Genomic DNA, 18,237 nt, shown 5'->3' with positions numbered 1-18,237 from the left:
AAGGATAGCTAACTGCTTCTAAAGATTATGTAGTCTAGTCATGAAGCAGTGAAACGAGTGGAAAACTGAGTTTCTAATGGAAACCAATCAGCTTTGAGGTAACATTTATCAAGGGCCTTCTTAGAAATTATACAGAGCAGCTGATTGGCTGCCATGGGCAACTTCGAAACTCTGCATCATGACTAGAATCCTATGTTAGTTGTACCCCTTTTACACCAAAAATCCCGGATCCGACCTGGCATTTGGATGAAGGATCCAAGCCGGGTTGGATCCGGGATTTACACCAGTTACACTGCGGTGCCCACCCGCAGTGTAGACGGGGGCGGTGCTGGAGATGACATCATCTCCAAGCGCCGGGACTGTGGTCATCACCGCCGGGACTGCTGATCGCCATGCTGGGGGCGGCCCAGCACCAAGGTAAGCTGCGGTGTGCAGGTTGCACGTCCCCCATTGATGTAAATGGGAGCCAGGTCGGATGACCCGGCGTACCCATTTACACCGCACTCTACCCAGGTCCTAGCCATATTCAGGACCTGGGTAGAAGTCCAGTGTAAATGGACACAGCGTGTCCCATTTACACTGCCGCTGACCCGGGTCTGACCCGCCGAAGACCCGGGGATTTGCGGCGGTGTAAAAGGGGTATTATTGGGACCCTCGCTCTGATGAGCTGAGCTACAGGAATGAGTAAAGCAGTAAATGTTTTCTGAAAATTATCTCTTCACTGCTTACTAAACACAGCATGGAGTATGATACCATGTGACTGTAGTGTATACAGTGGCATGGGGCTGTTGTTATGGTTACTGAATGGAGCCTGTGTAGGCTTGCATCCAGGTATTATGCTGATTGCATAACATACTGTACCAGCATTGCATTATCGTTCTGGTTCACTCGCAAAGGCAAATTCCTTCTTCAATGGACAAAACCATGTGCACTGCAGGGGGGGGGGGGGGGGGGGCAGATGTAACGTGTAAAGAGATTTAGATTTGGGTGAGTTATTTTGTTTCTGTGCAGGGAAAATACTGACTGCTTTATTTTTACACTGAAATATAGATCTCACTTTGAAGTAAAACCCCACCCAAATCTAATTCTCTCTGCACAAGTTACATCTGCCCCACCTGCAGTGCACATGGTTTTGTCCATTTGAGAAGGAATTTGCCTTGCGAGTGAACCAGAATAAGGGCCTATATAATCAGCATAATGCAGAACCAGCCATTCAGCCTACGGATTAGACTCTCTGCTTTCAGCCACTGAGGAGCAAATGAAGCAACCTGACCGATTTAGGCTTCAGGGCGAGATGTACTAAAGGGAAAATGCGGTAAAACCCCCGTTTTACCGCATTTTCCTATGTACTAAAACCCGTTCGCAGCGGTTTCGCAGGGCAGGGTATCGCCACCTTTGGGTGGCGATACCCTATAGAAGCCTATGGGCTTCTTTTCGCCGCCCGCCGCGTCGCCGCAACCCGCCGCCTCGCCGACCCCCCCTTTCCCCCCTCCCTTGGGCTTACCTTCTTGCAGGTCCTCCTGGACCCCGGAAGGTAAGCCCTTCCTCCCCCTAGCAACGCAGCCGGACGTCCTTCCGGCTGCAGGGGGAGGAGGAAGCGCCGGAGACAGCTTGCTTAGCTGTCCCCGGCGTGAAAGCTGCAGAAGCCGGCTGGGAGGTGACGGAGACCCCCCGCAGACCACAGTACAGGTATCGCGGGGGGCCTCCGTCACCGCATCGCGATGCCAGCCGCATATGTTAGTACATATGCGGCGGCATCGCGGCGGGGGGGCGCAAAGGGCGGCGATGTATTTTAATACATCCCGCCCTAATTCACCTGCTGGTCGCTTAGGACTGGTTTGACCAGATTTAGAGAGAAAGGGGCAGAATGGGGTGTGGAGTTTCAGCGCAAGTAAGAATATCAGCTCTGTTGTCATTTCAGACATGACTTGAAAAGGGTAGATATTAACAGTGGCTCGGAATCGATGTAAGGTTCCATTTGCAATGATATTCATTGTAGCGATAGCAGGATGGTCATGATGTTATAAGTATCTCAGGGGCAGGTGTATTAAGCCTGATAAAGTGGAGGGTGATAACACACCAGCCAATCAGCTATGTTTGAAAAATGACAGTTAGGAGTTGATTGGCTGGTGTGTTATCACCTTCAACTTTATCACTTTACCAGGCCCGACATCTGCCCCACAGTTCCAAGTATGTACAATGCATAGTTTGTTGTCTTATGGAAAACATTGCAAATGTGTTGGGTGACCCCACATGCATCATTTAGGTATATGGTTGTTAGGTAGAAAGCACTAAGGTCGACATGCACTGGGTCCACACCTCAGAAGGTCGACATGTGTCTAGGTCGACACCTCAGAAGGTCAACGTGGGCTTAGGTTAACGGGGTAATTTGGTCGACACCAGTATTTGGTCGACATGGGGAAGGTCAACAGTCAAAAGGTCAACATGGGGATTTTCACTTCTTTTTTGAGCTGACATGAGCCGACAGGCGGTATTTTCCTGCCCTACCTTCCACTAGGGCAGGGCTGGGCAACACCGGCCCTCCAAATGTTAATGAACTACACATCCCAGCATGCCTTGCATCAGTTTCAGCATGGCCACATAGCAAAACTAATGCAAAGCATCCTGGGATGTGTAATTCATTAACATCTGGAGGGCTGGTGTTTCTCAGCCCTGCACTAGGGCGTGGTGGGAGAACAAAATAGTGTGCCAAGCGCAGCGAAGCACTGTGCCCGAAGCATGGCGAGCACAGCCAGCCATGTGAGAGGACGCAGTGCACCAATATGCTGTCCATGACGACTGTGTTGACATATGGGGCAAAAAATGTGAAAAACTCCATGTCAACCTTCTCCATGTTGACCTAATGCTTGTGTCTAACTTCTGAGGTGTTGGCCTAGGCCCGTGTCAACATTCAGTGATCGATGCAATGCATGTCGACCCTATGACTATACCCCTCATTTACCTGCAATGAGTCCAGTCATAACGAAAGTCAGTTTTAGGCAACTGTACAGAAATAAGTCTCCTGTTATAGTAATTGTCCATATTTGGACCAGAACAGTATCATAACTTGGAAATATATTACATTTTTGTGCAGATATATTTATTCTATAGATCCAAAATTTGGGGTGATGGATGACCCCCCGACATTTGGGATTCCGATGGTCAATAGACAGACTTCGGAATTCCGACTGTTAAAAGCCCGGCAGTCGGGATCCTGTCTTGGAGGGGCTATTCTCCCTCATGGGCAGCGAGCCCGCAAGGGGCTTCTTTGCGCTCGCCCCGCTGTCTGAGTATCGGCAGTTGGGATTCCATTGTTGGACTACTGACTGTCCGGCACTCATACCACACCCCAAAATTTGTTGTATATTGATTCTTTAAAAGGGTGACCATGTAAATATATCAGTCACTTCTTGGTTACCTCCATCACCATGGAAACAAAAGGATGCAATTCATGGCTACCCCTGTAACCATGGAAACAAAAGGATGCATCTGCAATTCATGGCTAACTCTGTCACCATGAAAACAAACAAAAGGATGCCACTGCAATTCACGGCTACCATTGTAACTATGGAAACAAAAGTATGGCTCTGCAATTTATGGCTACTTCTGTAACCGTGGAAACAATAGGATGCCTCTGCAATTCACGGCTACCCCTGTAACCGTGGAAACAAAAGGATGCCTCTGCAATTTATGGCTACCTCCGTAACCATGGAAACTAAAGGATGATTCTGCAACTTTGAAAACTATTTTCTTTTTATGTTTCAGAGGCTGGATAGTGTATGGTCAGGCTCCACACAGCAAAACAGGGGGGGGGGGGGGGGGGATCCAGAGATGCCGATATAGGTTCTCCCTGTGCTTGTCTCAGATAACGGGAGCCAATTCTGAGCATGGGTGGGTCTGGGGAAGCAATTTAAAGACTGGATTGCGATTGGAGAAGGGGCCACAGAAGGGGGACCCATAATTGCCAGGCTTCTCTTACAGCCAGGCCCTGTTGCGGTTGCAGTCTATGCAGTGACCTTGGATCACTAAACCACTGGCAACAGTCAAATACAGTAACTATTATCCAAATACTACTGTGGCAGGGACAGCATATTTCCGCATGAGGGTAATGTGGAAGATCCAGTCCAGGTTTTAGAGTTGCAGCAGGAAAATTAGATCCAGTCCAGGTTTCCTAAACTGCTGTGATCAAGGTTTGGCTGATTAGCAGCACCTGTGGGTTCCTGATATATGTGTGTCCAGGGCAGGAGGTCATTGCTCCCAATGCTGAAAAGCAGCTGGGTGATAGGCCGGTAATGTAATATTACATAAGGTGCTTTGAAGTGTACCCTGACTGTGAAGTCTTTGGGCAACACTGTGATGCTGTAACCTTGCTTGCCAAGCTGTTATCCTGCTATGCCCTTTAATAAATAAAGAGCCAGACTTCATCTATATCCAGTGTATATGGTTCCTTGTCACATTACCTTCAAATTTATTCCATTAAATTGACATATTTGGCATCATGATGTTATTTAGTCAAGATACATGTTTATCACTTTGCTCGGAGTCATGTGGAAGATAAATGATTTAATAAGAAATCATGAGCAATAAACATTGCATTAGATATAAAATATAAACCATCCACAATAATAAAAAAGCACAAATTGTCTGGTATGAGACTATGTCCCAGTACATAGTTGAATTGGCAATTTGAGATCATTCACAAGGTTGCGCTGTCCAGTTAGCAATAAAGCATCAAAAGCCATGGAGTTAAAGTACCACAACATCTTGAATTTTGCTGATTTAAAGCAGCATTTTTTTAAAGACTTAACCAACCTGGTTTTGTCCTAAAAAAAATTGCTGCGTTAAATCAAATTACAGAAATAAAGTGTCAGTCTCAAAAAAACTGTGGCTATCACATTTGGCTCCACCCTAGCGGTTTGCTGGAACTCCGAAACACTTGTATTGATTTGTAGGCCAACAGGGATTGATAAGGAACATTCGCTAGCGGGACACATTTTGAAGGCTTCTAGGCATGCATCAATTTGATGTAGATTTCCTAGCAGTCTATTGGATATTAAATATTTTTGTTAATTACAGAAATTAGATGAAATGTATTAATGTGATGTATAATGCATATTTCAATAATACTTTTATGTCTTGATTCAGTTATTTTGTCTGGTATTTGCAAAAGCAAATTCTCTCTCTAATGGACAAAACCATGTGCACTGCAGGTGGGCATAGGTGTGCTCAGCACATTTTATTAGGGGGTGCACCGTCAAAGGGGTGTGGCTAGAACCACCTATTGTACATGTCTAAAATCGCACATTGGGTGTGTCCAACCCCGCCAATCAGGAGTGTCTACCATAATCTCCTGCCTATTTCAGTTTAAATCTTTGAATTACTCTGTGTAACAGTGCATGCAAATAAAGTCAAAAACATATATGGATGACGCAGGTATGTACGGTCTAGTACAATTAACAATGCAAAACACACATAATTGATTGATTTAATCGCAAAAGTCTTTGGTAAAAGGTATTGCTAGCGGCAGGGAGATGTTCATAAGTGTGGGCACAGCATTAGGGGGTGCCTGTGCACCTTTAACACTCAATGTGCGCAAGCCTATGTAGGTGGAGCAGATGTAACATGTGCAAAGAGAGTTACATTTGGGTGGGGTTTGTACTTTAAACTGATATCTATATTGCAGTGTAAAAATAAAGCAGCCAGTATTTACTCTGCACAGAAACAAAATAACTCACCCAAATCTTAAGCTGTGTACACATGCATCGATTTTTGGGTATTTTTGTTTCGATTTTGCTTATAGAATCAAAATCGAATCCACATCGAATGGTTTTTAGGACACTTTCGATCTGCTTTTGATTCCATGCGCGCTTCCATTTTCTCAATATCGAACAGAAAAATCTACTGTGCAGCCAAGGAAATATTGAATTCGATCCAGTAAATCGAATGTGTACAATGTACCATGAATGTAAATCGAATTTGATATCGAATTCGATATCTAATGCAATAGTACAGATCTAATGCCAAATTGAATGGGAAGATCTAATGCCAGATCTAATAGAAAATCGAATCTAACATCAAATCTAAAGCAAAACGAAGTGTGTGTACATAGCTAAACTCTTTTTGCACAGGTTACATCAGCCCCACCTGCAGATCACATAGTTCTGTCCATTAGAGAGAGAATTTGCGAGTGAACTAGAATCAGGCTCGAGACGTACAGTACAGACCAGTCACAGTCCAGGGGCTATTGGGCCTTATTCAGACCTGTTAAGCCCCATACACACTTAACGAGTTCCCGCCAACCCCGATATTGGCGGTGGGGACCCGGCGAGGTGCCGACATGGACAAGTGCATACACACTTGCCCATGCCGGGGGAAAAGGGAGTGACGGTCATGCTATGGCTGCAGCATGACCGTCGTTAACAAGGACTCCCTTTCCGGGTGAGAGAGAGGGGGTCATTAACGACACGCAAGAGCGTGTACACACTAGGACCTTTCTGAGCGATATTGCGAACAATATTGCCTAGTGTGTATAGGGCTTTAGCGAGGCTGCGATCTTTGCAGATGGGCAAAATCATGCTGCACTGCAGGCGGATCCGATGTAACATGTGCAGAGAGAGTTAGATTTGGGTGAGGTGTGTTCAAACAGAAATCTAAATTGCAGTGTAAGAATAAAACAGCCAGTATTGACCCTGCCCTGTACAGTGCTACCTCATAGAGGTACTTCTCCCTACTGACAGCAATAGACTTAGTTGTGTCTTATGTTAAGTGCGAGTAGAAGAAATCCTGAATTTCCTGCCAGGAATCTTCCTGAGCCTGACAGTGAGCTTTCATCTCTCCGCCTCCTAAAATAGGCACCCCCAGAACTCTATCAATGGCAGCCGGACAGAAGGGGGTGCATGGGGGGTCTATCCTATGCCCAGCCCCAGGGTAAGAGAGCAGAGTACACTGAGTCTCTCCGCTCTCCTGCAAGCGCGCTACGGCTGCTTTTGCGTAGACAGAACTTTTCCAGTTCAAATCATCTTCCCCAACAATAAACAGGACTGAGCCTTGGGCCCTCTCCAGAGGGATGAGGCACTGGCTGTTCGCTGGATCCAAGGGATCATCAAGAGCTTCAGAGACATCGAACACTCCCGTTTCTGAAATTCTGACCCTGCTCATGTTGTATCTCAGCCCCGGGATGGTGAAGTCTTGGTAGGTCAAGTTGGCAGCTGTGTTGGCGCAGCAGCCGGAGATGCTAACTGCAGCCACCACCTGGGGTAAGAACGTGATCATGGAAAGAGCCAGGTCAGCTCCCTTTCCTGTCCCGATGACGCCAATCCCAGGCCCTCGCACCTATACAGAGAATGGAGACAAGCACAGGTTTGGAAAGGTGACGGGTTTCAACATTTTATACATAGCGCTAGTTATTTGCTATTCACTACAGGGACCCCGCCGGCCGCAGCCAGCTTTATACACATGACGGCGCCGCAGGTACCCCTACGGCACGGACACCCCTGACCGCCCCAGCACTGCAGGGACGCCGGGGCAGCAATTTTTTATACAGTTCGCTGGGGGTGAGGGGCGAACTGCACCTCCAGGTGCCGGCGCCCTAGGCAAATGCCTAGAGCTGCCTAGTGGTGGCGCCGGCCCTGGGGGCAGATGTAACATGTATAGAGTTAGATTTTGTGGCGTGCGTTTAAACAGATATCTATATTGCAGTGTAAAAATAAAGCAGCCATTATTTACCCTGCACAGAAACAAAATAACTCACTCAAAGTTAACTCTCTCTGCATGTTACATCTGCCCCACCTGCAGTGCACATGGTTTTGTCCATTAACAAACCTTTGCAAAACAGCCTGAATCACCCCTAAATGTCTGCCTTGCCCTAATAGGAGCATATACATTAATTTATTTCTCTTCTAATATTTTTCATTTTTGTGTGTTGTATTTTAATGAAATGCATTATATAATCTATAGACCGACGTTTGGTTAATTCTTAAATATATCCTCAAAGTAGCGCCGTTTATTTACATTTCTGGGACTACCCCTTTTTGTTTTACAACCGCTGGATGAGAGATCAGTCCCATCTTAGCGCCTGTTAGAATATCCTTTAATATTTCCACAAGGTATTAGCTTGCATAAAAAGGGGCATAGAGGCAAAGGAAGGCAGTGTAATCTTGCCACTTTATAAATCGTTGGTACGTCCTCATCTAGAATATGCTGCACAATTCTGGGCTCCATTCCAAAAAAAATAAAAAATCTTGGAACTTGAAAAGGTTAATAGAAGAGCAAATAAATTAATAAAGGGTCTGGAGTCATTGGGTTGTGAGGTTAGCCAAGCCCGGGTCAGCTGCAGTGTAAAAGAGGTTTACCTGTGTCGCTTTACACTGAACTTCTACCCAGGTCCTGACCAGGGTAGAACATGGGCAGGACCTGGGTAGTGGGCAGTGTAAACGGGTATGCCGGGTCATCGACCCGGCTCCCATTTACAGCAATAGGGGAAGCCCAATCTCTGGACCGCAGTGTCCTGCGGTCAGTATGGAGGTGGGGTGGGGGTGCAAACAGCCTCCGTTGCTGCTGCTGTACTCTGCAGACAGCAGCGGTGGCAAGGAGGAGGTGAATGGATGCCTGTGTGCGGCATTCATTCACCTCGCAGACGGGGACTGGGGGCAGCCCAGCATCTTACCTTGGTGCTTGGGCTTGCCCCCAGGGCGGCATTCCGATCGGCGGTTCCCGGCGCTTGCAGATGATGTCATCTCCAATCGCAGCCCCCGTTTACACTGTGGGTTGGCACAGCAGTGTAAATGGACCAAAATCCCGGATCTGACCTGGCTTGGACCCGTGTTTGATCCGGGATTTTGGTGTAAAAGGGGTATTAGAGGAGATGAATTTCAGTACCCAGCGACTCTCTGCCTGAGAAGGTTGTGATGGCAGATTTAACGGATACGTTTAAAAAAGGGTCAGACAAATTTCTAGCAGAATAAAAAATTATACAGGGTTATAACCATAATGCATTAGTAAACGGTAGTGTACTCAGCAGTAAATAGGATAACTATTTCAGGTCATTGGGGACCCATACCTCCCAACTTCTTAATCTGCAGAAGAGGGACACTTGTGTGGCTCCGCCATGCGCGTCTGAAAGAGGGAGTGCCCTATGTAAATGAGGGCATGTCCTATGCAAATGAGGGCTCAATCGAGCCACACCCTCGTTTTTCACCCTCTGCGTCGCTGAATAGACTATTCCCTTCAGGCTGGGGGGGACTCCCAACTGCCCCTCCCCCCGGGATACTGCCAGCCCATGGAAAACAGGACAGTTGGGAGGTATGGGGATCCTAATTTATTATAATTAGGCAGCAACCTCATCCGGGTCATTTAACCCTTGGGAGATCTTAGAGTTTGAACACGATGGTCTTCTTTCCTTTTCATTATTTTCCTTACTGAAGGATACTAGTATGCAATGTAATTTGTCATATACACATAAGAAGTATATAAAGACCAGTGAGCTGAGCTGCGTCATCGAAATACCAAAGTTTCAACAGCAATTTGTAGATTACATAACATGGACCTCAAATTAGTGTAAAGGCCCCCAGACGGTAACAGATTAGCGCTACACACACTTACTTTGGGATGCCGAGACAGAAATTTAGCAGCTTCCTCAAAATACTCCAGGTGGAATTCCGTCATTGCAGGTGGGAGGTCTTCAAAGGCGAAATAGGGTAATGCCAGAGATGCAATACCACGGCTGGCCAGCAGGCTGGATCGATATTCCACCAAGCCACCCTCATCCCCAAACATGTCAATCACTCCAGGAAAGGAACCCTCACCTAGCAACAGAATGAAAACTTGCTGTTAGCCACCTATCCTCTATATATAGTGTGTCTAGGAAACACTGCCATCTGTTGGAAGTGAGTGAAACTACATCTCTTTCTCTCACACATGCACAAACACAGAGGCAAGTGTTTGTGCATGTACAAGGTAGCAGACTAGCTCTCGAAGCATTAGCATCGAGCGGGCTTACTAGTATGAAACAATGGTCACTGTGTATAAAATAATGTCATCACTTACTCTTCTAAAAACAGGTCAGGTTAAAACACACACTTACACTATATTTAGAGTTCATTCTAGAACCATGCATCTTCCAAAACCTGTGCAGTTCCTCTTCCCTACCTGGGGTGTCGCTTTCTGCTGTGGAGCTTCTAGCACTGGGTCTGTATTTCAGCACTGATCTGCAGACCAGATCTGTGTTACACCACAGCTGAAGGGGACACCGCCAGGCAGGGAAGAGGAACTGCATGGGTTTTGAAAGATGCAGAGTGCTAGAATGAACACTAAGAATCTAACCGGTAGACCGCAGCGAGGGCAGGGAGGAGGTGAATGGATGCCTGTGTGCGGCATCCATTCACTACCCAGACGGGGGCTGGGGGCAGCCCAGCAGCTTACCTTGGTGCTGGACTTGCCCCCAGCACAGCGATCGGTGGTCCCGGCGCTTGAAGATGATGTCATCTCCAAGCACCACCCCTGTTTACACTGCGGGTTGGCACCGCAGTGTAAACGGAGCAAATCCCTGATCTGACCTGGCTTGGTAATATCGGGTCGAATCCAGCATTTTGGTGTAAAAGAGGTATAATTCACAATCATTCTCCACTGCCTTCTAAGAAGCTCAGGAGGCAGTTGCCAAAAGAGCCCAATTCACTCCTGCTTGAATGCCCCCCAAAATTGGGGGCCAATGGGCAGCTGCCCATTAAGCCTATACGTTAAGATGGCCCTGGTGGAATCTGCACCCATCCCAAACATAGTTAAATGAATAAGGGAGGGAGATGGGCACTTATTTTTAACAGAGGAATAAACCTGCTGGCTGGTGTGTTCTTTTTTTCCGTGTTCTCGAAAATAACACCAGATGACTCACCAGCCAGCAGGATTATGTCTGCTGGCTGGTTTTCTGATTTTCTGATTTGCAGACCCAAGAATCACTTGATTAAATACATTGTTACCAACCTGGGAACAGGTAATTCAGCAGTTACCAAGACCTAGTCCCTAATGCCAGGCAGTTATTTGTGTGGCCTATTATCAATTTATACTGAGAATATTTGTAAATTAAATAGGATTTGACTGCAGTTTTCTGTTGATTTACAATGTGTTTTGTCTTAATACATTTTTTTTCCATAGCTAACACAGACTCATGCTCCCTTTTTCCAGATCCCAGATGTTTACAGTCCCAGAAGTATACCCTGTAAAATGTATGGTCTATGTACCAATATTAATTATTAACTCATGATTTATACTGGCGTGTTTTCAGAAAGCAAACGTTTTGCCATTTGACCAAACTATAACAACAGCGCCACCTGGAGGACATAAAACAGGCTGCAACTGAAGATCAAATGGGATACGGTCAATAGTAAAACAAAAAAAAAAATTAGAGAGCAGGGCTTGTTTTCACTGAGACCATAAAACAGGCACATGTATCTTATAAGCAATATTTAATGTTTATAAAAAAACAGATACTGCACATATAATATAAGAAATAATATAAAACACAATACAATAATAAAAATAAATATTGGATCCTTAATAGAAAATATCAACGCGTTTCGGTGTCTAGGGCTAACACCTTCCTCAGCAGCCCTAGACACCAAACCTGCTTTTCGTTTTTTCTGAACCTTACCGTACTCCAGATCAGTGCCACCATTATTGTGGATGAGAACCCTACTGTCTCTGCTGTTTGCTTTGTGAAGTACCATTTGCTTACACATGGACCATTTCAGCCGGACTTGAAATACCTTCAGGGTAACTATCACACCCCAAGATGGGTATTATATCAGAGTTTTATAATATTGGCAAATGCTTATGTGCCCATTGCTGATAACATCAAAGAGTACATTATAAAGAGACTGCAATACCATTTTGACCCAAAACAAGATTTTGCTCCATATACTTAATCAATCATGGCTTCAGGATCCAATATTTATTTTTATTATCGCATTATGTTTTATATTATTTCTTATGTGTCTATTTCAGCTCAGATATTATACGTACAGTATCTGTTTTTTTCACAACTATTAAATATTGCTTAAAAGATACATGTGCCTGTTTTATGTCCTCAGTGAAACCCAGTGCTGCTCTCCAATTTCATACTTGTTCCTTTTTGTCTAGAGCAGCAGTGTCAAACTGATGGCCCTCTAGCTGTTGTGGACCTACACGTCCCAGCATGCCCTGCCACAGTTTTAGCAATCCATTATATAAAATCTGTGGCAAGGCATGCTGGGACGTTTAGTTCCACAAGAACTGGAGGGCCATGAGTTTGACACCCCTGCTCTAGAGGGTCGTTACACTTCCCTCCAGAGCAGCAGCTTAGACACCGCCCATATCCTTGGGATATGGTCACTAGGTGGACCCTATGAAGGTCGATAGGGATTAGGCTGACACCTGATATCGGTCGACATGGTTTCGGTTGACAGGGTTGGAAGGTTGACGCAAGTATTGGGTTGACAATAGGAAGGTCGACACAAGAGGTTGACATGAGTTTTTCACTTTTTTTAGCAGACTGGTGCTGACAGGCGATATTTCATACCCTGCCATCCACTACAGCGTGGTGGGAGAATATAATAGTGCACAGCTAGAAATGCCAGGTTACATTGTACACTTAGACTGTGTCCATGTCAACTATGTCGACATCTGGGACCAAAAATTTGAAAAAACTCATGTCGACCTAATGCTTGTATCAGCCTTCCAACCCTGTCGACCTATTTCAGGTGTCAACCTTTAGTGTTTGACCTTGTATGTCGAACTTTGATGAGTCGCCCCTATGACCTATCAATCATAGTAAATGACTACTGTAACAAATGTCACCTTTCACACTTAAATATACTGGAAGCAGTGGTGGGTCACCTGTCGGAGGCCTAGACCCGTCCTGGGAGCCACTACTGGTTCCACGTTTGAAGTAAGAAAGCCAAGCTTTTCATATCAATAGCAGAAATGTAATATTTTTGCAAAAGCAAAGAATAAATTAGAAAGAAATACAATCAGAAACCATCATTAAAAGTATTAGTGATACAATTGAAAAGAAAGTTGTCACTTTTGTGTTTTATGTTCTATGCACCTTTATGTCTATTGAACATCTGCTATACTTGCACATCTATTTCACCAGCAAGTAAAACAAATGCTGCTTGTTCTTCTGCTCTAATCTACAATGCAGAAATAACATAATTAATGAAATAAGTAATTAGCATTGCAGATGCAGTTACCTGGAGGGAGGAACAGGCTGCCCCTGACTGCCCCCTCTCTGAGTCTGATCCTTCTCACCCCAGGGGCACAGAACCATCTCTGGACTTTTGCCTTAGCTGCCACTTCCCTGGGTATAGCTCTAGGACTCAGGTGCCCCCTGTGAACCAGCACCTCCATGCCCATGGGAGACTTATGCCCACTCCTGTGCTCCAGTCTCTGGTAGGGCTTCTCCATGACAGAGGGGGCCAGGCTCCAGAGGAGTCCCATGGGCAGCACCCCTGTATAGTCACCGCCAAGGGAAGCCTCCCTGTGCAGCTGCACTGTGCCCGAGCTGTCAGCCTGATAGTGGGCACAAGAGTCATACAGGCAGCTGTCCTGCTCCACCACTGCCCTCACTGTCACCGGCTCTCGGGGTCCAAGACCCTGCACCGTGATCTGCAGCTTCTCATCTGCCAGCCCGGCCTGGGGGCTCACACACACTGACACTTGCCGCCTAATTGTGTGACTATGGGGCCCTTTCCGGAGCCCCGCAGCCCAGAGGGTCGCACGACACAGCATACTCCCTACGCTAGTGCAGCAGCAAAAGGCTAGCAGCAGGGAGACCAACTCAGCCGATCGCAGAGCGCATACAGCTGTCACCCAGTCATGTGACTATCAAGTAGACCAACTCGGCCGATCGCAGAGCGCATACACCTGTCATCCCGCTGCCATCCATTCATGTGACCACATGGAGACCAACTTAGCCGATCGCAGAGCGCATACAACGGTCATCCTGCAGCCAGTCATGTGACACACAGAGAGGCCAACTCAGCCGATAGCAGAGCACATACAATTGTAATCCAGTTAGGTGGTATTTTCATTACACTGCATTGCTGCAGGCTACATTGTGCTGCCTGTACTGCTGTGAGCAGAAGTTGTAACACTATGTGTGTATCCCACACAATGCAACCATTATTGCATTATAAATGACGTGTGTATCACATTAGTATACTATATAGTTATATGATTTCAACTTTTTATTTTGTAATTAATTAGTTAATTAGCACCTGCAGCATCTAGAGCCATCACATTCTGTGCAACAGGTTCTAGCTTTTCCCCTTGCTTACTTGCCTACCTGACCCTCTCCATGCGGGAGAAAATGCTCTGTTTCTGGACCTCCCTGGTAATGTATGATTGCCATCACCTGTGGGGAGCTAGGTAAAGGTGTTTCACCACAGGTGATGGCAATCATACATTACCAGGGAAGTCCAGGAGCAGAGCATTTTCTCCTGCATGGAGAGGGTCAGGTAGGCAAGTATGCCCTTGTATTACTATAGAAATACACCACCATTACTATAGGCCAGTGGTTCCCAACCCTGGTCCTCAAGTACCCCCAACAGTGCATGTTTTGTAGGTCTCCACACAAAATCACAAGTGCTACAATTAGCTCCACCTGTGGATCTTTTCAAATGTGCCTGAATAATGAGTGCACCTGCCGGGTGACTTGGAAAATGTGCACTGTTGGGGGTACTTGAGGACCAGGGTTGGGAACCACTGCTATAGGCTCTCCCATTCGCCCGGTCAGTTTTATAGTGACAGCAGCTGCAGTATTTTCGTCCCATCTGTCTCGTGTTTTGCTCCCTCTCCCGTGCAGCACTAACTGCAGCGGATCCCATACTAGTTCCTTATGGCACTCATACAGTCTAGATCAGTGGTTTAGCCAACTCCAGTCCTTGAGAGCTACCAATGGTTCACGTTTTCTAGATCACCTCACAGGTACACAGGTGCACTCATTACTGACTGACACATTATAAATGATCCACAGATGGAGCTAATTACTTCTCTTACGATTCTGTGAGCCCTGGAAAACGTTAATTGTTGGTAGCTCCCGAGGACTGGAGTTGGCTACCCCTGGTCTAGGTTGTAGGGCAGGCATGTCAAAACTGGCCCTCCAGCTGTTATGAAGCTACATATCCCAGCATGCTTTTGCCATAGTTTTAGCATTCCCTAATAGCAAACCTGTGGCAAAGCATTATGGGACTTGTTGTTTCACAACAGCTGGAGAGCCATAGTTTGCACATGCCTGTTCTAGGGCTTCCCGTGCTTAAGCACAGGTGACTTAACCAGTAGCCCAGACAGTGTGACTATACCACCTATGTGCAAGCATGATATTCTTCAAACTTGGACCTTCAGGCTGTCGGGAGGACTGAGTTTGGGAACCCTGACTTAAACAATGTGCACGCCTGAATGATGGTGCAACCCATCCACATGATGTAACTAAATATATTGCATCGCAATACACACTACACAATATACTGTATAATTACATGCATTGTTTGCAGCATAATCCCTTCTAATGTGCAGCGCATCAGACGTGATGTTGCGACCACTCAATTCGTCAATTGATAATTTAGATGTATTTGAGGGTACACATGACTAGATGACTGCTGAAATTTGATAGCAGTTTGTAACATTGGTTAATATATTGTATGGTATGTACCCACCTTAATTCCTCATCTGCAGACTGCAGTTTGGAGATATTGAGCATCTTGACCCCCAGTTGAGGACTGCTGTGACCGGATGCCATATTTACAAAGATGACCGTTCTATTGAAGACGGATGTAATATGGGAATATGGTGAAAGAACAAGGCCACCCTAGGGTGGTCAGATGGGCGCTGATTTCCCAATTTGAAAAGTTTCCTATACATGTTCTATCATCCAGGGGTTTACATAGGAGCGGATCCTCAAACCACACAGAACAGTGGCAACCAGAGGGCTCTGATAGAGATTTCTCTTTTAAACCTATTCCCCCATTTTCATTTATTCCTGAAGTAATCTTATTTCATGTTTTTTATTGCAATGATTATGTATAATAAATTGTGATTTTTTTATTCCTCATCTGTAAGCGCTACTTTATTCTCTTTTGTCTTTAATATGCCAATATGTTTGCTTTTGCTATTCGTATGTAATTATTTTTAATTCCTTACAATATGGCTTTAACTTAGTCAATGAAGAAAAACAGAACCAGAATACTGGATGTTCTGGTGAGAAGATACACTTGGATTGAATGATTAAGTCTGAGCGCTTTCTGGCACCTTAGTACATACAGGACACAATGTAGACCCGGTACTCAGATTAGACTTTTATGTTTCCTTAGAAATGCGTTCCGCCAGCTTGGACAGATTAAAAGAACAAAACATAGGGTGACATTTAATAGGATGAGAGATTCAGAAAGTGAGAGATTGGTAAGAAATCACCAGATTTTTTTAAAGCGGAAATCATTTACACTGCAAAATCAAACTGTTTTTTTTTTTTTTTTCAGTGTAAACGATTGCCGCTTTAAAAAAATCTGGAGATTTCTTACCAATCTCTTATCCTATTAAATTTTACTCTTAATATTTGATCAGAAGTGGTCACAGTAGAAATGTACAAAAAGTGGGATTACCAGTTGTTAGGTCTCTTTTCTAGTACTGTAGCGAAGGCAACCATCTGGTTGGCAGATAAGGGTTGTGGTAAGTGGGATACAGCACCAATTTTCACATAAGCCAAGTATAGAGAGGGCATATTAATGGAATTGTAGTGTGCAAACTCTACAGAAGGATCGCTTTTACAAATGATAGGGCTTGCCAAGTGTGCACTATTGTGTTCTTCCTGAGGCAACTGAAAACATTCAACATTCCGCAGGAGCTGCTGCAGCTCTTTTACACTGCTATCGTGGAGTCCGTTCTGTGCTCCTCTATTACAATCTGGTATGGACGGGCCAATGAATCTGACAAACGAAGCCTGCAAAGAGTGGTGAGGACAGCAGAGATTATTGGGACGGACCTCGCCCTGTAAGGGAACAATAAGCAGGGTCAAGAAGCGCGCTGGGAAAATCATGGCAGACAAACTCCACCCTGTCCATAACTTGTTTGATATTCTCCTCAATCAGGTAGACGCTTCAGGTCCATCCCTGCCAAGTCGTCAAGAACCGCAAAAAGCTTCTTCCCGACAGCTATTCAGCTATTGAACAATGTACTGTAAGATACTGCTAATCTAAACACCTGACTGCTCTGTCTAACCTTATAAATCATAACATGTGAATTGTCATTTGTATGCGCAACTGACGCAATGTGTCCTGTTATCCCCTCTTGTACCCTACTTGAAGCTGCACTGTATCCACAAAAAATTCCTAGTATACGAGAGTATACATGGATAATAAAGTGATTCTTATTCTGATAATGATGAGGACTATGAAATTAAAGGTACGAACATGGACAATGGGATCATAGAGATGCATCCTCTGCATACAAATAGATTTCCTCTGTAGCTGCAATGTGGGCGAAATTACGTTCCTCTCCTTGGCCCTTATTCTGGTTGGTGCGGCCGGAGCCGCACACGGTGCTCCGGCCGCACAAACCAATCCCCGCCCACGAGACGGATCGCCACGGCCGTCCGTACACGGACGGCTGGCGATCCGCATAAAAATGGTGGGGCGTACGCCTCCACCATGGTGGGAGCTGCCCCCTGCATTCGATGGTCGTCGACCATCGAAGGCAGGGCCGCACGCCACAGCAGCTCCCGCAAGCTGAGACCACACGGACAATCGTCCGTGTGATAGCTTGTATGGGGGCTGAGAGCTGACATCCGGCGACGTCAGCTTTCCGCCCCCATCAGTGGCGTCATACCCTGATTAGCATGCATACGCCCCGCGTTTGCATGGGAACGCCCATGAAACGCGGGGCGTATACATAGGGAAATGAGGGTATGAAGCCCCTCACGCCCCTATACGCCCCCTTTGCGGCGGACGAAATACGTCTGCGGCGAATGGGGCTGCACATGCGCAGATTGACCTCTGCGCATGTGCAGACTAAAAACATCGGCGGTACGGCCGCACGCGGGCCGTACCGTCCGATTCAGAATAAGGGCCTCGTGCTCCAATGTTAGAGGATACATATGAAACCTGTGACACACACTCCAGCATTGCTAATACAGTCCACAAACCCTGAGGCCTATGCTTTATCATCAGAAATTAATGGTATATACAGTAATCTGCTAGTAACTTGCTAACGTTGCAC

At 45.8% G+C, this 18,237-nt stretch overlaps 1 protein-coding gene across 1 annotated transcript; it reads right to left on the bottom strand.

Moving 5' to 3' along the window:
- Positions 1-4,550: 4,550 nt before the first annotated feature.
- LOC146049393 (acyl-coenzyme A thioesterase 1-like) lies at positions 4,551-13,880 on the bottom strand. Its single transcript, XM_083165915.1, has 3 exons — positions 13,221-13,880; positions 9,601-9,803; positions 4,551-7,332 (listed from the first exon to the last, which is right to left on the bottom strand). Exons 1-3 carry the CDS (start codon positions 13,756-13,758, stop codon positions 6,757-6,759), a joined length of 1,317 nt encoding a protein of 438 aa, XP_083022041.1. The 5' UTR covers positions 13,759-13,880; the 3' UTR covers positions 4,551-6,756.
- Positions 13,881-18,237: the final 4,357 nt, after the last annotated feature.

This window comes from Crinia signifera, chromosome 12 (assembly GCF_055691185.1).
Source record: "Crinia signifera chromosome 12, ASM5569118v1, whole genome shotgun sequence".
Classification (NCBI taxonomy): Eukaryota; Metazoa; Chordata; class Amphibia; order Anura; family Myobatrachidae; genus Crinia; species Crinia signifera.
The sequence above is the reverse complement of the archived record's forward strand: the minus strand, read 5'-3'. Positions and strand labels throughout refer to the sequence as shown.

Coding starts and splice junctions, on each gene's coding strand:
- LOC146049393 (XM_083165915.1), bottom strand. CDS start 13,758: ATGCTGTGTCGTGCGACCCTCTGGGCTGCGGGGCTCCGGAAAGGGCCC. Junction 9,804..13,220: donor CAGCCTGTTCCTCCCTCCAG/GTAACTGCATCT, acceptor TTCTGTTGCTAG/GTGAGGGTTCCTTTCCTGGA. Junction 7,333..9,600: donor TTCTGTCTCGGCATCCCAAA/GTAAGTGTGTGT, acceptor TTCTCTGTATAG/GTGCGAGGGCCTGGGATTGG.